Source organism: Prinia subflava, chromosome 4 (assembly GCF_021018805.1).
Source record: "Prinia subflava isolate CZ2003 ecotype Zambia chromosome 4, Cam_Psub_1.2, whole genome shotgun sequence".
Lineage (NCBI taxonomy): Eukaryota > Metazoa > Chordata > Aves > Passeriformes > Cisticolidae > Prinia > Prinia subflava.
Window position 1 is genome coordinate 19840963 of NC_086250.1, and position 22688 is coordinate 19863650.

General features: G+C 42.6%; 2 protein-coding genes across 4 annotated transcripts in view; one reads left to right on the top strand and one right to left on the bottom strand.

Annotated features, from left to right (window-relative positions):
* Positions 1-11138, top strand: part of TIMP3 (TIMP metallopeptidase inhibitor 3) — a 37564-nt gene extending 26426 nt beyond the window's left edge. For both annotated transcript variants that reach the window (XM_063395772.1, XM_063395773.1), the window contains exons 3-5: positions 5227-5338; positions 6040-6161; positions 6794-11138. In XM_063395772.1, the coding sequence (XP_063251842.1) occupies positions 5227-5338; positions 6040-6161; positions 6794-6991 (432 nt within the window). In that variant the 3' untranslated portion in view covers positions 6992-11138. The remainder of the gene's footprint in view (positions 1-5226; positions 5339-6039; positions 6162-6793) is intronic.
* Positions 1-22688, bottom strand: part of SYN3 (synapsin III) — a 246575-nt gene that overhangs the window by 116812 nt on the left and 107075 nt on the right. For both annotated transcript variants that reach the window (XM_063395769.1, XM_063395768.1), the window contains exons 5-6: positions 20088-20244; positions 14007-14096 (exon numbers count right to left, since the gene is read on the bottom strand). In XM_063395769.1, the coding sequence (XP_063251839.1) occupies positions 14007-14096; positions 20088-20244 (247 nt within the window). The remainder of the gene's footprint in view (positions 1-14006; positions 14097-20087; positions 20245-22688) is intronic.

The window sequence follows — 22688 nt, forward strand, 5'->3', positions numbered from 1 at the left end:
CTAAAAATCAGCCCAAGATTGTTTTTCTTGGCCATGCCATTCCAGTCATAAGACTGGTTTATGTCTTTAGGAAAAAAAAAAAAAGAAAGGGAATGGAAAAGCTTGGCAGAGACTGCAGAAATCTGAAACATATTAGACAAAGTAAAGGTTCAGAAAAAACCAGTCACTTGCCTGCCTTGTAACAGTAACTCTCTTTATAAGGCAGTTTATAGCTAAGCACGAAAGCAGGGAGGAGGAGACCAAAGCCTGTTTCATAAGCTGTCACAAAACCATGCACGTAGCCAAATCTGGTCCTGGCATGGCTCTTCCACAAGAGTGGAATGTCTGCACTTTGAATAAGAGGGTGTGAGGTGCTGGGCTTGTTGACTTTCTTAACCTTAAAAATTTCTCTGCAAGATTCCAAAAGAAATATATATTTGTAAAAAGAAAAAGGCAACTGGTTATATTTGCAATAATGAGACAACGCTGCCATTTTTTTTTAATGGCTGTTGTTGGCTTTGTCAGGCTTGCAGCACGCTGTGCTGTTCTTCTCCAGTTTTGTCACTCTCCACCTCAGTTAGTGTACCTTGCTTCACAAAACTACTCAGTGTCCACATGCTGCAGTGGCTTCATCAGCTTCTCTTTCTGATTTCATCCTGATCTGTCCTGCACCACTACTTTTCCTCCTTCTCAGTGCCAAGAGTTTGGTGCTTCCTGTCTAACATATGACCATGAACAGTGATCTAGAATAATGGTAGTCTCCAAAATGAACTCCTATCCTTTACCACTCAGAACACTGCCCTTCTAACTAAGACACCTGAGCCTGCCCTGGCTGTTTTCATTGGGTTATTCTGCAGCACAGGGCCTTTCTGTGGGAGCATTTTCACAGTGTTTTGTTAGGAAGTTATGTGTCCAACAAAAGCAAGAAGGATTTTAAAGAGGAAATCATGTGTTGGCCAAACTGCCCTTATGTCTGCTGCCTAGATGGTGGGCTGGTGGGATGTTGCACTGGACATTTAACTGTGACCTTTGGCAGGAAGGAACCTGAAGCAAAGTGCTCAGTAGGACTGGAATGTCCGGAGGACATAGTTCTTCATAAACAAACAAACAAACCAAGTGTCTTCTTTGGAAACCTGGCTGTCTTTCTGCTGAGCTTAGAGACTTCAGTATAAAGAGGGATTAAGATCCATGCAGTGGGGGAGTTCAGAGTGACACGGCAAATTTCTCCCTTGTTTGCGCCAATGAAAGCTGACTGTACTCCTGCTGAAAAGAGAACTAAAGAGGCCTATGGCTCTGCACAGCTACATGGGAACAACTCTGAAGATAAAACTAACATGTCAGTCTGCGTAAACCTTTCTGTCCCTGCAGGTCAAAAATAAAAAAGCCATTTAGTCTATCAGTGTGTGCCGAATTGCCTGTGGAAAGCATTGAAAGCCTTAAAGGGCAACAAACCATCTCTGTAGTTCTTTCATGGGCTCCTTGGAGTTTGCCTGGTTAGATTTTTGATCTCACTAACATTCCTGAAGTAGTTGTTGCATTTCACAACTAAACCAGCTTGGGGCCTGGACTGGAGCACATGGTCAGCCCACAGGGATAGAACAGTGCCAGGCCTTCTAGAGTTCAGGTTTGTTGTCTGATGTAGCCTTGTGCTTTTCCAAGAAGCTTCTGCCTCTCCCCACTGCATTCTCAAATAATATAATACTACTTTGAGGTCACGTGTCATAAATCTGCACAGGACTGATCTAACCTCTATGTGTTCTGTGAACTTGCAGTGCATTCTGAGAATGGCCCAAGCCTATTTCAGGAAACTGCAAAGGAAACAAGGAGATAAGATATTTCTCCTCCATGAGCACAAACAATCCCGGTTGACCATGGCAGCACCCTGCACAGGCTGCCAGAAGCAAGGAGACTTTCCTTGGTTTGTTGCTTATCTGTAAAATGACTCTATGGGGGGGAAATGTGATAGTCCCAAGAGGAAAGAAGTGGGGTAGGATTAATTTAGTTTAATTTTAGACAGACTAAAATGAGGTGTTGAGTCTTGCCTGCTCTCTTAATTGTCAGTGGGTAGAGAGAGGAACTACTAAAGTGTAATTCAGCCCACATGTTGTAGGCAGTTATTTTAGGATGGGCTGAGTTGTTCTGGAGGTGTCTGTTCTTGGCATTCAACTAGAGAGGATGCCTAATTCCTGTGAATTGCCTGTCTTTTAGGTAGCTGAAGGTTAGGCAAGGTGTGACTCCCAGCTCTTGATATCTGGTGCAGCCTCACATGGGAGGGAATAGAGGGAGGAACATCATGAATAGTTTTACAGGGTGAAGTTGTTTAAGCAGCAGGAACCACCACAGGATTTGGCTGTGCATTTCTGAAGCAGTATGGAGGCTGCTAAGGGGATTGCTGACTCAGACAGAAACAGAGCAGCACTAACAGACATCACCATGTCATGCTTGCTAATACTTTATTCCCTGTTATTATACTTCCAAAAATACACATTTGTGGGGACAGGAGAACTCCGAGGGTAGCAGTTAAAGAGAGGCTAGCTTTATGGGTGGGTTTCTTTTGACTTATCTAACAGCACTTCCAAGACACTTTGCATATCCAAAAATAATGCTTAAGGTATTGTTTTATTTGTTTTAACAGTGGGCATCTGTAGAAGATTCCCCCTTGCCAGACTTCTTTTTTCTTCCCTGAGAACTGAGGTCCTCCTGGTGAATTTTGTTCAGTCATCAGAATGTGTGGGAGGCCCTGTCTCCCCCAGCATGGGTTCAGTCAGCGTGGCAGTGGCTGCCATCGATGTGGGTCACTGAGGGCTGAGTGGAAGTGCTTTTTGGGACACTGAGCATGCTTTCTTTAGCAGCCTTGACAGTGGAGGCCCTGATGGTAATGTGAGCAGGAAATTAGGTCCAAGAGCTGAAAAACAAGCCCCAGTTCAGCATCACTGGCTACTTCCTAGGAAGTCATGTTGGGCTTGATGGATCAGAAGATGTGAAAAGTGATGACTGTAAGAGCCCTGTAGGAAGGACCTGAGCAGCTTCCCAGGGGAATGATTAGTGTAGCTCATAGCCCTGTGGACAAGAGGAAGAAAGGGCTCCAAGTGTGCATGCCCGTGAGCAGACCATATAACAGAGATACTTAATTAACCCAACATGACTGGGAGCTCAGCACTGTGAGTGACAGATCCCTTGCACTGTCATGCACAGTGTGCAGCTCACTGCAGTGTTGATAATGCACTGCCTGGAGGGACGGGGCAGCCCCAGCTGTTATCTTAGCTAGTTTTATCTGCTTAGATACTGTTATCTGAGCTTCTTGGTGTGACACCCACTAGAAAGAGGTCTGGACATGTGACCTTTATTCTATGTGCCTTTCCTCACAGTACCCTTGGGAAGCAAGAAACAAAAGTGTGCTGAGGGCTAAATAACTCATCCAAGGACAGACAGGATGCTTGTGCCAGAATCTAGATCTGCAGCTATGTTGACTGGATTGGAAAATCTGAGTAGGTCATCTGATACCAAGAAAATTGCAGGGATAAAGCAGAGATTAGGTAAAGTTCAATTCTTCCATCTCCACTGGCCACTTATGGATACAATGTCATATTTCAAGCATGATCTGTGAGTTTTTGTTGATACGGTAGGATTAATTGAAAAAAATACTTTCCTTGCATATTAGCTGGGTGTAGAAGAAAGGCTGGAAAATGCAAACTCTTTACCGTGTCTTTTACTGTACCCAGCAGTGCTGTTACTGAGTTGTGACACTGTTACCAGATCATACTGATTAGGGGAATCTATCTAAGAAGAAAAAAACTCACCTGACTGACATTCCGTAGATGCTCCAAAGATAATTTTGCCCCTCAGCATAGCAGAATTAGTAGTAAGTTTTTATGTTTTTGTATTAAGTATTTGGGCCTAGCATAAAGTCTGTTAAATTAACAGATGTTCTTTCAGAAAGAAGATTTGTTGTTTTTAAAGGAGGTGGGGGAATGGTGAAGTACCCTGGGGTAATAGGGAACTTTAAGGAATAGAATGCAGCCTGGAGAAGAATACTACAGCTTAGGTGACACAGCAGCAAGGATCTATCCCTCTGGCATTGTTTGGGATTTTTTGAGTCTCTGTTGTGTAAATAATTAATATTAACTACTGAACTTAATGTGAATGTGCTGTCTCTCAGTAAAGATGAGAGAGAAAAAGATAGTCTGGGAAATGCCAGGAAAATGATTCTCTCTGACTTGTATTGTTTCTTCTTTAACTTCTAAATATTGGCTGTTTGTGGAGTTGTCAGGGAAGAAAGAGTGACTGAATGCTTTGAAAAGACAAACAAATTTTAAAGATGAAATTCTCAGGAAAATAATCCTCTGTGTTTCAAAAATGAGATATGCTTAATGGGTCCCATGTACACATGTAGTTGTTTATTGCTATGCAGACTTTATTATGCTGCTAACAGGTGAGCATGAGTTTCTCTAAATTGCAGCAGTAAGGCCAGGTCAGATGGGGACATGTGCTAATTTCTGACTGAATCCAACTGCTGGTGTATGTGTGGGCTCGTGTTTCAATTAAACTGAGCTGGAAGAAAGATTATGAAGGAGGAGTGCAGAGGAATTATGTATGATATTTTCTTTATGGCGCCCATCAGTATGGGACTAATTTTAGAAGATGGTGTAGAATTCAATGTCTGCATTAATTGAGTTAGAGAAACATTAAGTCCTTGCTGAGGTCAGCAGGAGCTGCATGTGCTACGCCTTTGAGAAGGAAGTGTCTGCCTTGATGACTTAGATCAGGCGCCAAAGGTTTGAAATTCTTACAGCAACAACACTGGAAAATAGGGTAATTGTTTAAAAGAAAACCCTCTTAGTTTGGAAGAAATTGTTTAAATCACATAGAGGAGAAAGATTCCAAGCTTGAACTAATTTTATTTCTCCCTAATTATAACCTTTATAAAGGGAAAAAAAAATTCAGGATGTTGGCAGAGTCTGCAGCATTGGCACTTTGTTCAGTCAGTGCCACTGGAACTAATATGAAGGAGAAAAACTCATCCCTGTGCTGAATTGCAATGGCTTATTAGCAGGTGGTTTTTCTGCTTTACCAACAGATGTGGTAGGGAGACTTCCACAAGTCCAGCCAGTGTCATTATTCTTTCACTCTTGTAAAAACGAGAAAATTTATTGTTTACCACCACAAACTAGGAATGTAGATTGTAAAGAACCTGAAGTGAAATTTGTCCTCTTAAGATTACTTAAAGCATTTTTGTTCTTTCTCTAGATGTACAGGGGTTTCCAGATAATGCCACATGTTCAGTACATCTACACAGAAGCCTCTGAGAGTCTTTGTGGAGTCAAGCTGGAGGTCAACAAGTACCAATATCTGATTACAGGTAAAGGACCTTGTACTTACTCTATAAACAAAACCTCTTCTGTTTTATACATCCACCTGCTGAGGACATGCGCAGTGGTATAGACAGCTCTGTTCATAATTTCCTAAGTGTTAAGATGGCCAACAGTATTCTGGTGTTCTGTACTCTACTCTGAGTGACTCTGAGAGTCACTTCACTCTCTAGATGTCCCTCTCTTTCCTGAAGTGTATCTTATACCCAGACATGCTGTGATAAGTAATGTTGTATGACAGCTCATGGCTCTCAATTTATCCCTGAGCTGGGATGTCTGTCACAGGGAACTGGATGCTACTGGGCTGTGTCAGAAGTGGAAGGTCATTTTTGGAATGGGCTGGAGAAATGCAGGCTGCTGCAATAGGGGGATGTAGAGGGATGGCCATGTGGCAGTTGCCAAGTCTTGTTTGTAGGGAAGGTGTCAGTTCATTTGCTCTGTTGTTAAGAGGAGCTGGACAGCATTACTAACCTGCATGTTGCTGGTGGTGCTCTCAGCTGGCACAACACTCCTGACTTTCAGAAGTGCTGTTATCTTGCTCGCCAGAGATTCATGAACCAGTTAATAAAAAGAAAGCATTTGCTGAGCAGTGGCTGAAGCCAAACATATTGAGAGCATTAGCAGCATCAGGAAATGAGAGAAGTGCTTGAGCTGAGAAGTGCTAACTTGTGACCATGTGTCTGTTTTCAAGGCCGAGTGTATGAGGGGAAGGTTTACACTGGCCTGTGCAACTGGTATGAGAAATGGGACCGTCTGACTCTGTCCCAGCGCAAAGGACTGAACCACCGTTACCACCTAGGCTGTGGCTGCAAGGTATGTGTGTCTCTAAGGTGGCATTCAGACATTCAAGCCCAAGAACTCTGTTTCTCCTGGCTGGTAATACTCAGTGGTGCCAGAGAACAGCCAGGAAGAGAAATGGACAACAATTTTTACAGAAAAGTAGTAAAGTTCATTTTTAGTGTTGAGACCAGAGAAGAGACAATCAAATATAAATGCAGAGTCTATGCCTTTAATAACGTCTCTGACTTAATTGGGATTGGGGAAGATTTTCAGAATATATGCAGAATCATTTGCAGGTGAATGAAATCAGGTACCAAAGGCTTGGCAAGATATGTCCAGCTTTTTTCCTGTGTAAACATTTTGAGTACTTAAAACTCCACAGCCTGGCAGTGGAACTAAGACTTTTGCACATGTCATCAGGCCTGCAAAAACATAGACATAAGCTCAACTTTTCTGCACCTGAAAAGCCCTTTTGACTACGGAATTAGCTGTGTCTGTGAAGCTAAGCACATACTTACGTGCTTACAGAACTTGAGGCTGAATTTTGGATTTGTAAGCAAGGTTTGGGGCAGTGGAATTTTGAATCGCTTGTCTCTGTTAAAAAGACATTTTATATAATGTTGTTTTTACATGTCGCCTTACCTGATTTCTCTTTCCAATTGCAGATTAGGCCCTGCTATTATTTGCCCTGCTTTGCCACCTCGAAGAATGAGTGCATTTGGACAGACATGCTCTCCAACTTCGGCCACTTGGGATATCAAGCAAAGCACTATGCCTGCATCCAGAGGGCGGAAGGCTACTGCAGCTGGTATAGAGGATGGGCACCTCCAGACAAAACGATAATCAATGCCACAGATCCCTGAGCAGCTCTCCCTTTCCTTATCTCCCCTCTCCCTTACTTGTGGCTGATCTTCCTTTGGACACTAACTCTTACCAGATCGTGATGATGACAATGAAATTAGTGCCTATTTTCATGCAAATTCTAGCACTTCGAACACTTAAAAAAGAAACGGAAAAAAAGAAAGGAAAGAAAAAAGTCTGTGCTACCTTACTGAATTTGTAATCACCTTTTCCATTTTTTGATACCACTCATTTTGATCAGACAACATTTGTGAGCTTACTTTTGCACACCAGAGGGAAAACTGGGAGGGAAAAAAAAAGAAAAAAAAAGATAAAAGATGGAGCTCTTGCTCTCTTACGTGTATCATTAGCTGTAGCAATATAATCTCTATTTTTTTAGGAAAACAAAAATCTAAAAACTATGCCAATTAGGCACTGTATTCTATGTGCTGGCTTCCCATCACTCCTCCTCATGCACTAAGTGCTGAAAATACATAGAAAAATCTATTTTAAGGGAAACAGATCTCATTAATCAGATTATTCAGGCAAACAAAGCAAAATGAAAAGAAACCCAGCCTAAACTCTGGACAAAATGACATCCAAAAGAAATCCTCCTCTATAGGAGAGATTGGCAATATGATTGACTCCAGCAGTGGGAGACTTTACCTGGTGTGTCTGACCACATCATCTGGTAAAAGCATTGTTGACTGAACTTGCTAATTCAGTCATAGTGTGAATGCAACAGAACATTTAAAGTTCTGGGTCACCCCAGAACAAAAGAGAGTATTTTGTATTCTTGTTGTTGTTGTTTCAAAAACAAAAGCCCCTTCCCCTATTATCAGGGAGGTAAATGCAACTACAGCAGAGCATATGAAGGGTTGTCCCATCCTGTTTTGAGCAGCATTGACCCCTGAAATTTTTGCAGCTTAGCTTCAACAGCAAAACCAGCTTGTGAACACCTTAAACCAAACAGATGCAAAACCAACAGCTATAAATCAATCCCATGCAAGAGGGAAAGGGGGGACTGGCTAGAACTCTTATTATTATTAAAAAAAAGAAAGTGTTGCCAAAATCATGTTTTGCTGAACTAAGATGTATATACACATAATGACATAAGCTATTTTCTACAGGACGTGGAATTTTTTTGGTGTTATAAACAAAAAAATAGTTTGATTGTGTTTTAAAGACAGAAATGTTGACATTCCGAGTTGGTGAGTCGCTTTTAAGATATTGAAGCTCCAGTGTATCTGCAGTAGTGGCTACAGTCATTGTTTCCTCTGTAACTCCTCGCACCACAGTTCCTCCCCTGCAGCTACAATAGCTGCATTTGTTTATATGGTGAAAGGAAGTGTGTGTGTGGGCTAGGCAAGAAAAAGTGGTCTCCTAATAAGCATTGTCTGGGATCATAAAATTTTCAGCTGCCCGGAGGATTCCTTCTGTGTCAAGTGCTGTGTTTCCCTCTAGGCACTGTTAAGCATAGCCCTGTGCATGTGCTCATACCATGTCCTGCAGTCATGTGGAGGGAGAAGCCTTACTGTCTTGTGCTTTGCTGTTGACTGGAGAAGTTTTTTCATTCTATTTTTTTTTATTATTAAGAAAACTATAATATAATTTTTCTTATCAAATAAAAGTATTTTAAGTTTTAATGATGGTGAAGAAGGGGTGCTGACAAAATGGGTGACTAAGTTTTGGATGGGGAGGGCTTGGGCAGGGAAAGATTGTGCTTAACTTCATTTTTGTATTATTATGATTATTTATCTTAAGTTTCCATATATCTTCTGTTCATTCCACTTAGAAAGCAGAGCTGGCACCAGCAGGAAAAAGTTGCTGCAGTGATTCAAGCTTGGGGCAATACAGCATTTAACCATCCGTGACCTCAATTACTGGAGAGTTGTTTAGAACCTCTTTGCCAAATGGAAAAGAAAGAGGGTCTGAGATGGGCCCTGATGTGTTTTTATGTTCCTTGCATGCTACCAGAGCTCTGCCAGATGTACACCCTCTGAAATGCCCCATTTGCTGGATTACTTGTTGCAGTAAAAAGCTTCCTTTTGAGCACGAACATTAAAGGGCATTTTCACAGAGTTGCTGTAAGAGGTGCCTAGGTCTGCTGCATGTATTTTTTTCCCAGCAGCTCTGAGTGGCAATGCAGCACAAAACACACTGAAAGGCTATTGGATTTTCCTGTGATTTAGACTTGGAACACTTCTCTGAAGTCCTCTTCCCTGTGACTACTCCTAAATTATGGGTTGGAGATGAGAGGGAGAGTAGGGTGCTTCATGACACTTGTCACAGGATCAGGTGGTGGTTCAGGAAGTTGTTCCTTCTGGCAAAATATGGGTTTGGGCTTTGGGCCCAGTGGAACAATCTCTGTTCAAGTTGTGCATGGCTGAAAAAATTTGTGAGGGTCACTGAGGGCAGAATGGAGCCACCCTAAGTGTTTGCATTGTTTGGAGTCGGCATTACAGGATGTGGCCCTCCTCAAGTTCAAGGTGACTTGTCAAAGCCGGCATGTCTTTGAGCTGCAGCCACTTCTCACAGCTTTGGAAGGCTAAACAAAAATGCCCGTCGATGCAGTAAAGTGTTGATTTGAATTTTCATTAAACTGCAGCTCTGTGTATTTTACCTGTCACTGATTAATTTAGCTAGCTGAGACATCACAGTATTGCACTCAAATTATTGTGAAAATATTTGCATTCTAATACTATGAGGACTTGTGTCCCTACGTAGGATATAATGTAGCTATGTGCTTTGTAAACAACAAAACAGCAGATGCATTACCAGAAAGTGAAGCATATTCCCACTTTGTTTTGCAGACGGTAAAATATTTCTGAGATGCAGACAGCTAGACTGGCAGGGGCGGAGGTTTGGTGGCAAATCATGGCCCTTGCTATGTAAAGAAACAGTTGTTAAGGCTTTTCAAAATGTGGAGCTGAAAGGAGGGAGAAGAATCCAGTGAATACATTTCTTTTGGGAAGCTTCATTTTGTTTCTGTGCATGCTATCAGGGACACGCATTTCTTGGGCTTGTGCTTGCATTAAGGACCTGCCTGACGGCACTTCTGAAGTGGAAGCCTTTACATGGATTGAACAGGCTCTAAATCAGACTCAAAGACTTCTTCCTTCCTGTCAGCTCTCCTTTCTTCTGCTTTGCTAAGTCACTTCGGCCTGCCAATGGACATGTCCAGGATTACACACACTCCCTGCCACCATGCTTTAAAGATGCCAACATTATTAAAAATACTTTTTAAAGTGCACAGCTATTTTTGAGACTGAAGCTGTCCAGTTTCTTATTTATGCATTTTTTTTCCTTACTTGCTGGAGAGTGTTTTCCCCTTTAAAATGACAAAATTATATATTGAAGGTTTGTAAAAGATTAGATTCTATTTGCCTTTTCCAAAATGGAGGGGGTACAAAGTAGGAGGAGATGTGTGCCTGGAGTTCCTTAAATAAAGTCCTCTTCTGGGAGGCTTCTACCTCCCCTGTATGGGGAAAAAGCGCCATTTTTAAGTCTAAATTTCCCATGTTTTGAAGAGTTATGTGGCCCTTTAGGTAGGACTATTCTAAAACCTAAATCTATCATTGTATCCCATTCATACTTGTCAGAGTGAAATGCTACCTCACAGTGATGGAAAACATACTGTTGTGTTTTTTACAGTGAAGACTGTTGGAAATAAAGGCTTTCATTAGAACAAAATTCCATCCTTGCAGATGTCTCTGAAAATAGTGCTCACTTATAATGTGCTTTATGGCTTAAAAGTACAACAGAATTTAGAGAACTGCAAAAAGCTTTTTGTCTTTTTTAGAATAAGTGACCTTTTGGCTACCAGTCTTGAGAAAAACCCATAAAAACCCACTAAACATTTGCTGCTGTTTTGCTTGTGCTGGCTTCTCTTTCTCTCTGACACTGTCCTTCCTTCAAAGAGCCACTCTGCTGTTCCTGATAGTCATGGAAACTTGGGGAGAGACCCAAACCCATGTGAAAAATCTTGTCCAGAAGGAATGTATTTGTTGCTAAATTTTCTAGCACTGTTTACAGTTTTCCTCCATGTTATTTATAAATTTTATATTCAGTGAATGTATATTGTCTCTTAAGGTAATGTTGCATAATGTTCACTTTTTATAGTGTCCTTTTATTCTAAACAGTAAAGTGGTTTTATTTCTATCACAGACATTCTGTCTCTGCTTCACTTATCTTAGTTTCTGTCGACTTCAAATGTACACAAATGGATTTGCAACTGGATTTATTAATTTCCTTCTCCTTCCTGATACACTTTTATCAGTCCCAAAGCAATTATTCTACCTCTGGCAATTCTTGCGCTTTGGCAAAGATCCCTTCAGGTATCCCCCCCTCCTCCCTTTTAAAGAGCTTGTTGTCCCTAAGAATTGTTACTGTGGTCATAAGCTCAGGAGAGGCGAAAAATCCGTTTTGAAGTTAGTGGCTCCCAGTTGTTAATTGGCCATAGGGGGTCAGTACAGAGCAAGGCAGTCATTAGGGCTGGCTGTAGCACCGGTAGGTCCTTGGAAGAACTCTTGCCAGATTGCTCTTATTTCCAGAAAACTGATCATTATGGGGGTGAGGTCTGAAATGTGCATGCCCATGGCAAAGGGAAGAGAGGTTCATCTTTTCTGCTGTGAAATGTCAGAATCTTGTGTCCTCTCTTTAGGCCTTCCGTTTAAGGCTGAATAAAAGTGCCCCCTTCTCATGAGAAAGAAGCTTCAATAAAAGCATTTTCAGATAAGTTAAAATGCTCACAAAAATGGACCTACTGTTACAAACTTCCTATATCTCACTTTTTACTCTTGGAAAATCTAATCTCTACAGAGATAAAAGAATAAAAGAGATCTTTTGAATCTGTTCTCTGTTTAATCCTAAGGTTTAGAAAGTAGACTCTGGAAAAATTTGGATATAAAAGGATGAGGGTCTCCTATGGGAGAACTTCAGTGCTTAAAGTGTGTCCCATTGCAGAGAGGTAAAACCATAACACTGGTTATAAACAATTCCAGAGGGTCACCCATCAAAGGACCACAGTGAGTTTTATGAGTGCTCACTGGTACAGCTTGGAAATGCCTCCAGGAGAGGGAAGAGAAAGAGTGGTAAAAGGGGATCAGTATATTCCTGTCTGACAGATGGAGAAGCTATGCACAGTGGGCAAGCAACATCCATGGGTGTTTGGTGATCCTGCAATGCAGCTTCCTTGGTGTAAGCACTTGACCTCTCAGACTCTAACAGCTCGGGATGCTGTGAAGATGCTCCCACAAAAGATGCTTATAAATTGTGTAGATTCATTCCGTGAGGCAGACTATCCCCCCTCACTTGGGAAGGGCTGACCTGAACTTGCCCAAGTGGATTGTTGCTTCTGTTGGAAAGTGACTGATTTAAACCAGACACTCAGGCTTGCATGTCAGCAGTAGTGTTTGTGTTCATATGAGATTATCTACAGTTTAAAAGGCTTCCTGTACCCTTTTGGAAGTAAGTAACAGCATCTCCAAGTAGGTGATTAATTATAAAGATGGAAAATAAGTGAAATTGATATCAGTGCTAAACCAAACTACTTTGCTGGTATCAAATACATCTATATTTGAGGAAACAAGAATCAGATAGCCAGACAACAAAAATCATGCTAAAAGTGCTAACTTATTTGAAATGATAACCTTTATCAAGTCTTCCAAAATTACCATTCCTGAAATGGTGGTCCAAGTCACAGCTGTTCTGAAGCATTACTTATGTCACAAAACCTTCATAAATCATTAGGAATTAAATGCAACAGATATGGAACTAATTAATCTTATAGATGTGCAAAAACTTGTCACATTGTTTAAGGACTATCCATTTCTTTGTATCTTAAATCATAATACAACTTCATGACTATACCTACCTCCACAATGTGCCTGCAAAGCATGGAAGTGCTGTAGTCTACACAGCACAGGGAGAGAGCAGAGTATTGGAACAGAGCTGAAGACTGGCATTTCAAAATATTTGAGGACCTAGCAAGCAGCAGTGGGATTTTTCACAAGAAAGTGGATGATCATGTACATACATCCTGTTTTGTGTTGTGGCTGGCCCACAGAGCTGCAACAAGCATGTGAGAAAAGATGGGTCTGAATATTTTTGAGCCTTAGTTAGACATCTGAACAACCCTCATGTTCAGACTGGCAATGCTGCTTGGGTTCACAGTCAAGCCTGGGAAATTAGCTCAGCCAGCCAGTGGTCACACAGGGAGTCATGGTTCACACAGGGTTTCCTCAAAGCCTCGGCCATGTAGGAAGAGCCATTAATTCATGGATGTAAGTTGGGAGCAAAACTCACAAAGGACTAGTCTTTCTTTTAATGCAGGGAAAACAAGAGCCATGACCAGCTTTAAACAAAGCCCCTCTCTTTGCCATGTTCTCCAGGACTAAAGGCACCTACGTAAATTTCTTTGGAAGGTGCCCTAAGAGTTTGGTACAGTGCCCAGCAGCCACACAGGGCACTGAGTGTTTAGCTGTTGACAGAAAGACCAGACCCCAGAGCACTGTGCAAAGAAAACATGAGAAGCTGAAACAAACTCTTTTAAGAACTCCAAGTTAACCTGAGTACTTTCAGGCTGATAAATGTTTCTTGGATGGTGAGCATGTGACAGACCAAGCAAACTAACACCATGAAACAAACATCTCTTAGGACCTATGTCCCAAAGTGTCAGCATATTTTAAACAACTCTAGAAGTAGGGAAAATCCACTTTATCTGAATAGAGTGATTCTTTGCATTAAGGGATGAGCTTTTTGTTGAATGTGTTTTACAACAGAGTTCTGCTTCGGTTTTGAGCCTTTCAGCCTCTTTGTACATTTTTTCAGGGTTCTTACATGACCGAGGGGAGGGCTGGCCAAGAAAGGAAAGAGGTTCCCAAGCACTGCCTTTTGCATAGCACTTTTTAGCTAGTATTTTCTATAAATAAAATTTAGACTCGTCACAACATTCCCATTACCATTTCCTGTGCCCAACTTGCATCTGTTGTTTCTACTCCACCCACAGTGGCATCACAAGAAAGCAAAGGTACTCACCATCTGTTTATGGCTTGGGAAGAACGTTTGCTCCACCAGGGGGAACTTCTCAGGGCCCAACGAGTTGAAGATTTTAATGAGCTGGGAGAACTTGGGGTGAGGGAGGGGGAACAGAAAACAGATACAGTGGGTGTCAGTGACTTATTGTGCATCAGGCAAATGCTTGAAAAATCTTCTGATAGTGGTGAAGGAGGTGAGAGAAACATTATCAAGTCTTTCCCACCTTGCTTTCTTGACCTGAGAGCAGCAAGAAAATATGAAGCTGCTGTATTTATCCATGGCCAAGCCAGCCTATGTACATAAACCTAGCTTTAAAGGAGCATAGAAGGGATTCAAGAGCCAGAAGGGAATCAGTTTGCATTTACTTACAGATCTACTACGAACAAGATTTGCATTCCAAATGCAGCTAGGGAGAGGAGCCTTTTTTAGTAGAGGATAGAGCTAGGAAAATCACTGCCACCAGTCCCATCAGAGACCAAATAAACCAAAGGTGTCCCTTGGATCTCTTCCCCACAGCCAAATCCAAGCAAGGCACTTTGTGCTGGAGGACAGGAGAATTGCTAAGGGACAGTGATTACTAGGGGGTTTGAGTGTCAGACCAAGGGAGTAGGAGCCCACTGTTACCCATAACTGACATTTATTGAGACCCAAGGGCTCCCCAACAGCCCTTCATGAATGACAGGAGAGAGAGGGGTTCATCTGCCTGTCCCTGTCCCACCTACCATGAGGTCTGAGGGAAGCACCAGTCTGTGAAGGTGGTATCTAGAGGGCAGTTCTAACATCAGTGGGGACAGCAACCACTCCGGTATTTCATACACAGGGGGGAACATTTGTCATTGTCCCCACCCATCAGCATGAACTTCACCATTACCACCACTATCAACACCATTATAAACCCTTTTATCATGCAGGGTTGTGCCCAACCAGACACAAAGCTCCCTGTGGTAGGACTGAGTTTTGATTTCTGTTCAGATTCCAGAATTCCCCAACAGAAGTGCAACACATCACAGCAAATTCCTGCTCTGCTTCAGCCATCTGTGAAGCAAGCAGACTATTCTGTATGTTGTCTGCAGCCTCCCTGTTCGATCCATCATTCATCACCCAGAGAAAAAATCAAAACCATAAGAGAAAAACCTAATAACCATGACAGAAAATATTTCTGAAGCAGAGTTGATATACCAAAGAAAGTAAGAGGTGATGCATATCCCAGAATCTCAGGAGAGGCATAGACACAGCCCTGTTACCACGGACAGTGCTGAACTGGCACGGCTGTTGGTGAAGTGGTTGGACTAGCAGCTGTGTAAGAGAATAAAATGTTTGGGGGTTGGCTCCTGCTGAGCTGGTAGATAGGACTGAGTTCCCCATTGAGTCATATTCACAAAGCAGTTTATATATTGAATTCAGTTTTCAAGCCCCTCAGAATTCAGTAAAATCAAGTTAATTAATAAAGGTCTCCACCCTGGGCCAAGTAAGGACAGATTTTAAGTCCTTTGCATGAGTTTCTCAAGTTGCCCATCAAAGGTACATGTGTATTAATCTTGAAGGAGATTGCTGTGTCACCTGAGGGAAGTAACACAAAGATTAAGGGAAGGAAACAGACATCTAGGGAAGAAGGGAAAGAAAAGTAAGCTGCCTTTCTTCCCAATAGCATTAGCTGCTTAATCTTGCATGTTCTGAGCATTTCTGGGCAACAGCTGGAGCCAGTAAATGCACCAAATCACAACACCAAGGTTACTCTGCAGATGGAGAGAGCTACTGAGGATGTTTACGCTGAGTAGCCCTGTTAAAGTTCCTCTTCTTGTTACTGGGCTAGTCTAGGCAAAAGAATTGCTGCATGAGAAGTTGAAACTTCATTTGCTGGTGGAGGAGAAATACCCCCTGAGAGTTAAATCTTGGCATGCAGTCACTGTGCAAAAAAAAATTAGGCTGCAAGGTGTGTGCCAGACCCAGGCCAAATGCTGAAGGGGCAGCTGCCAGCAGATTTGCAGACAAATGCAAAGAATCCTTTTCCTAATCTCATAGTTCAAAACACAGCATTTAAAAAAATCTAGGAAACATCAAGAGGCAGCATATCCCATCACTAACACCACCACCACCCTCACATGCATCAGCAGATAAGAAGGAAAACTCCCAATGTAGAATAATTATTGTTGGCAAGGAGGGTATTGATGTTGTGGAAGGAGGACAGCTTGCTTCTCTTAACTACTTGTACTAGCCCTGCACATTCTAGAAAAGAAAAATAAAGTCCTGTTTTGACTAGCAAGGTAAGCAAACAGAGCTTAAAAGTTAAACACAATGAGCCAGAGACAAGGAGAGAAGGAAAAACACTGGCTAAGAACAGCCCATGCCCCTTGCTGTGTGTACATGCAGCCCTGGTGAACCATGGACACCGTGATATTGAGGCAATGTACATTTATCCTTGGAAAACAGCTCAAACAAAATAACTGGAACAACTGTGAAGCTGATAGACAATGTTCTGACTTGTTCCTTTTGAAACGTACAGCTCTTGGCTGTTGCTGAAATAGCGAGCATTTCAGATGAGAGATTTGACATATGGGAGCCTCTTCACTGGGCCAAGCCTGCAAAAAGGTCTGACTTTGGTATTGCCCCTCATGGGACAGTTCCCTCCCATTTTCTCTTTTGTTATCAGTTATTAGGAACAGGATATTGACAAAGAGACTCCCACGTTACGTGGTGCAGCAGCCTCTGAGATACCTGATAACAGAGCTCAAGTAACATCTCCCCATGCAGATGGGTTGGAACATTGTCAGCAGCTCTGCTAGATAAAACTACACCTTCCACATGCTGGCAGCAGTTCTTGCTTTCTGTTGTTCTACCGGTTTTAGTGAGATTGCATCCAGACCACAGATAACACACAGGGCAAGGCAGTGTGGCACAGCCTGGCTTTAGGTACCTGGAACACGTAGGCAAGGGAAATGCCTTGGCCTTACTGTTGGGAGATCAGACTTCTAATGCAGGGAGTCTTTACAGAGAAATAAAAAATCCATTCAGAGGACCTTAAGGCCTTTAGCACATTTTGAAAGTGTCTAGGTCATCAGGGAGCCTGTATGCCTTAACAGTCAACAACAGTTTAGCTAGGAGTCCCTGGACGCAGGAGGTGACTGTCAGGAAAACTTCATGTTTTCTGCTGCCTTACAGATGCAAAGGTTGCTTTGTAATTACAGCCATTACCTGCATGCAGTGTGAGTACTACTCTGAGCATTCTTCCACTGTATTTTGGACTGCAACTTAGAACTCTAACACAGAAATTATTATTGGTGGTTGAAGCATTGTGCTTAGCGTGCTTGTAGTATTATTTCTCAGTAGTTCTGGGATCATCTTAAAACTCAGATTTCTTAGATGTTTCTCTCAGGGTGTGAGACAACCAGAATAATTTTTTTTTTCTCTCAGAAGCATCTAGTTCAAACTGTGCCTGTTTTAATCTTTGAAGAAGTTTTTGTATTGCAGAGCTGGAAACCTGGCAAATGTCATTAAAAATGGGTCTGCATTTTTGAGTAAACTCAACCCCAAACTCAGCTGATTGTGATTAGAGTTGCTGAGAATAAAACATGGTTGCAAACTGCCAAGTAAAAACAATTTCATCCCCCTCCACAAAACCATAAACATTTCTATGAAAAGAAACCATTTTTGGAGAAAATAAAAAATGAGAGTGAAAAGCACATTTCCCAGGGGTATTTAATTTCATTTCGGCATGCATCTCAACTGTTTTCTAGATCCAAAAAGTTTCCAGTAATCTTTGCTATGCAGATCCCTTATTTCAAGTTGCCTGTTTTGCAATCAAAGTGGAACGTGCACCCAAGTGTCCCTATCTCTCACCTCCCAGCTATCACAAAAACAAAATTTTCTGATTCTGTTGCCAGTGAAGCTTCTTGCCCTCAAATGCCCCACTGCAATCTCTACATGAGCTAAAAACCCATCTGAGTGTTGCTCATTCAAGGCAATCTTGGATTCCTGGGCACGTTACAATCCCCGTTTTGGGAGTGATGTGTGTGCAGGGGCAGTAAGGAAAGGAGGCAATCTGCAAACCTGTTTAAATTGTGATTTCCTTGACTCAAGTAATTTCCTTCACTCAGGTGATTCCCTTGACTCTTCTGGGAAGGCTGTCTGTGCTAGCTGTATTCCCCATGAGGAAAGCATGGCACAACCAGACCTAGAGTAGCTAGAGTCAAGCTGCTGCCAGAGCCAAGTCCTCCCACACTGCCTTTCTAGCACTGCTTTTTTTTTTTTTTTTTAAATATAGTAAGTTCGTTTGTTTTGTTTTATTTTAGATGCCTAAAACTAGCCTTTCATATATTGAGGCCCCTTCACACCATCAGAAACATAATTACAAGGCATGAGTTGCAAAGTGTCAACCAAGCCCTGACTGACTGGACCCCAAAATCAAATGGAATGGACCACATGACTGTCAGCAAAAGGCAGTGTAAATGTGGAGGCTTTTTGTCTGGTCACCAGGGCAGATGCACTTGTGTGTAGGACAAACTGTCAGAAAAAATGTGAAGGTGTGGTACTGGGCCTGGAACTGGAAAATCACATGGAAACTGAGGTAAATGTACATTAACCACCTATACAATGATGGCAAAGTGAGATTGCTCTCACTACCCTGATTATTGTATGACAACATTTTTGGAAAAGACCAGATCTTTCTTTTGGTCTCAACGAATCCCACAAATGTGGAAAAAGGGGTGAAAACTGAAAAGACTCTGTTTATTACACTGGTACAATTTTAGTAAGAAATTGCTTAAATCCAACACTGCCTAATCATAGGAATAAAAGTCTGAGTCACTACAGACCTCATCTGGACTTGAGATACCAATCAACACACTGAGGACCACTAGGATATTTATTCCAAGGCAAAAAAACAACAATAAAACCCCACTTAATTAGGTGATGAGGTAGATAGTTATAATTTGCTGTAAACATTCTATCTCATCCCAAGCTCAGTTTGTGCAATGAGTAAGGAAATTCCTGAAAATGCATATAAAAATTTTCATGGTGTCATGCTGGCAAGTCCCATCTCCTTCTCACAGCCATATAGCTGTAGTTTCCTGCTTTGAACCTAGAGGAATGCAGGGAAATTTCCATTCTGGAAGCATCAGTGATCAGAGAAGACATTTTGGGATGAAATTGCTTAGAAAACCCATATGCCAACTCCAAAATAATATCAGGATCTGACTTCCTCCTGCCGGTATTGCCATGGCCAGCCTTACTCTTGTGGCTCACGGCCAACTTACCTCTCCAGCTCTCCTGCTTCTGCAGCTTCAGCTGCCTTGGAGCTGGTCATAGAAATGGTCTGGGGAATTATTACATACTTTGATTTGGGGCTGCGAAAAGCCCATGATAATATTTTTCAAGGTTTTCTGAGATTCTCATGTGAACTTGATAAAATTTAAAGAACAGTTGAAGGGATTTTCCAGAGCAAAGTATCAAAACTGCTCTGTCCTCATCAGGAGCTGACTCAGCCTAAGTCTTTGCAAGGTGCAGTGTTCAATGAACCAGCACTTTATGATAATATTGAATAATATTCATTCTTGGACTGCTGAAAACTCTACATGTGTGGTGGTTTGACCCTGACTGGACTGATTTTTTTCCACCTCCTCACAGCTAATGGTGCAGGAGAACCGGGAATGGTGGGTTTGGTCTGTTCATCACATCATTGTCTCCACAAATCCTTCCTTCCTTCTCAGCGGGAGGACTTCTCACACTCTTCTCCTGCTCCAGAGTGGGATCCCTCCCAGGGGAGACAGTTCTCCATGAACATCTGCCATGTGGGTGCCTCCCATACTTTACAAGAAATCTAGGTGTTGCTGCACTGTCACCCTTTAGAGTTTGGGACACGGGAAACGTCCTGCTCAGGATGGAGAAATAACACCTTGATACAATTAGAGGCAGATAAAGAAGTAGTGCTGGTAGGTTTTTTTCCCTCCCCTGAGAATTCCCACCTGGATTCCTAAGGTTGTTTAGATTTTAACCTAAAGAGACCAACTCCTCTGAAACCCCTGGACGGCGCTCTTGGCTCTCCTTCGCGGTGCCGACACGCGGCGGGGCTGGGTCGTCACTTACCACCCAGGGCTTGCTGCAGAAGTTGTAGATGGAGTAGAGGGAGTTGACCGTGTGGATGCCGCCGTACTGGAGGCCAATGATGAGGCTGCGGAAGTCTTCCCCCAGTGCCATGCTGTAGGCGTGCTGGCGGATCAGGACAAAGTCTGGTTTAAAGGATCTGGAAGAGATGAGGAGAGGGGTTTTTTACTTTCAAATGCTCCCAAAACACTTCTGACCACTCCTTGCTTCTTTTCCATCCTTCCCCTTTCTTGTCACTAATACGTCTTGCTCTTGTCTGTGCCTCTCATGGTGTATTGCTTGTGTTATAATGTAACAAACCCAACAAAACCCCCTAGTCATTAATAAAAGGAAAAATCCAACGTAGCTGCAAGTGTGAGAGCATAGAAACAGGCCAAACAGATTTTCTGCAGTTTCCATGTCACTCAGGCATGCAAAGGAACAAGCCACAAGCAGAGCCAAGGGTCATAAATTCACTGGTGGGGGGATTCTCTTTTCTTTCTGAAAGCTTGGCTGTACTTGGCAAGTTTGCTGCAATGTGCGACGCAGATGAGGGAGAAAGTTTGTTTCCTGACGATTGAGCTCTGCATTGAAGCAATGCCCAGTGGGTGGGAAGATTATAAGGGATTTCAAAAAGCTCTCATACACATCCATACATCGGCTCACATTCCCCCTTTAATCAGTTTACTACATAGGCAGCACATCCCAGGCTCTTATGGCCGGGAGTCAACAAGTGAAGGGCAGGCATGGTAATGTAATTAATCAAACGAGCAGAGCCTCTTGTACACTGCTGTGACTCATGGCATGGACTTCCAGGATATTATTTAGCAAGACTGGAGCTTGGACTCCTATGGTTCAACAGCAGCAGCCCTCAGCTAATGCACAGAAAAGTGAGGCCCTTTCTAGGTAAGCAAACAGGCAATGGATTATCTTTCAAGCAGCCAGATTTCATTCCTTGCTGACGCTTTGTCTTTGGAGCCATTCAAAAATATCTGGAAACATCAGCTGGAAAGAAATGGTTCCCAAAATGGAGCTCAGCAGTTCATTCTCAAAGGAAGGGGCTTTTCCACTGAAAGAAGGGATTATTTTATAAGTTAACAGAGGTTGCATCAAGGACACTGAAAAATTTCCATGCTGTATTAAAGATTTTCAGAGAAATGAGCTCTGTAACCAGGTCCCATTACCTCACTACCCTCAAACATTTTCCCTGCTAAGAGACTATAATTTCTATCCTTTGGATGTATGAGCTGGAAATATTTTGGGTTTATAGCCCCTATTTATATTTCCATCATTCTGGCAGGGAAATGTGAGACGGTGACTCTGGGCCAGATTGTGGCAACAAACACTGTACACAGACCCCAGCACAGCTTTGTTGTTTTAAAGCTGTTCATTTTGTTTGTTGGCCTTGGACTTTTGTTACTGCCCGCCTGAGACATGGTGAGGAGCATGCTCAGCTTTGGTGATGCAAGAGGCCAAGCTTTAGAAATGTTGTGATTCCCTCCCATGGAGTTTTTTTAAACCTAGGCATGTTCCCTAATGTACTTGGCACCAAAGGTGGTGCTTTCCTCCAGCAGCGAGATGCATAATGAGCATCACGAGGGCCGTGCTATCGCTGTGCAGCTGATTTATGGACCTCCCTGGTGCCAATGGGGATGAGGCAAGTGGTGACCCCCGCTGAGAAACAGCAAGTGAATACAAATCTTGGAAGGTCTGAGCTGCTCCATTCAGCTGGACTTGCTGTGTAGAAAGTACCCTGGAGGCAGGCACAGGTCCTCAAGAAGGATTAACCAGCAGCTTAGGACCAGGGCTTGGTATCTGTGCTGAGTTACTGAACACTTGTGGTGCCAGGAGAAGCAGGAGTTCTGGGTGTGTCTCTCCTCATCCAGATTTCTGAGGGGGGCGGACACAGAGTGGCTGGGAAACTGCCTTCTTTGGCTTTACTTCTGCCAAAAGCTGAGGAAAAAAGCTCTTGTCTTTTCAGATCCTGGCAAAGAAAGTTTCTCCACTTAGACGATGGACACAAGAATACTGAATTAACGTAGAAAAGCCTATTCTCAAACTCTGTGTCCTGTAGGAAGGCAGGGCACTCTCTCATGCAGCAGATGAGGAGTGAATCTCTAAAGCGAAGGTGCACACTGAATCCCTGCTTTGAGCCGTGGAACAATGTGAATGTTCCCATGGATACTGAGAACAGGGCAGTGGAGTGCCAGGCCTGGGACTAGCTGAGAATACACATCAGCTGAAGAGCACCAGAGCCTGAAAGGAAAAATGGAGACCAGCGGTAAAATTAATAACAATCAATAACATTTCTGTGAAGAAAGCAGGTCCCCAGCCTGCTTTGTGCTAGAGAAGATGATGACAGCAAATCCTGCTGAGGTTTCATGCCTTAAAGAGATCTCCTATTTATTTCTGCATATAGCCATAACTCTGGCTTGCTTCCTGGTCCTTCATCTTTTCTTACTGAAGCACAAAGGGATTCAAGAGTATGAAGAATGAACACAGCAGAATACACTAGCTGCATGGGAAATAGTGTGATCAACCCATTAGATTGTCCCACTGTGCTGAACATTGGTGAGGCCACACCTCAAATCCTGTGTCCAGTGT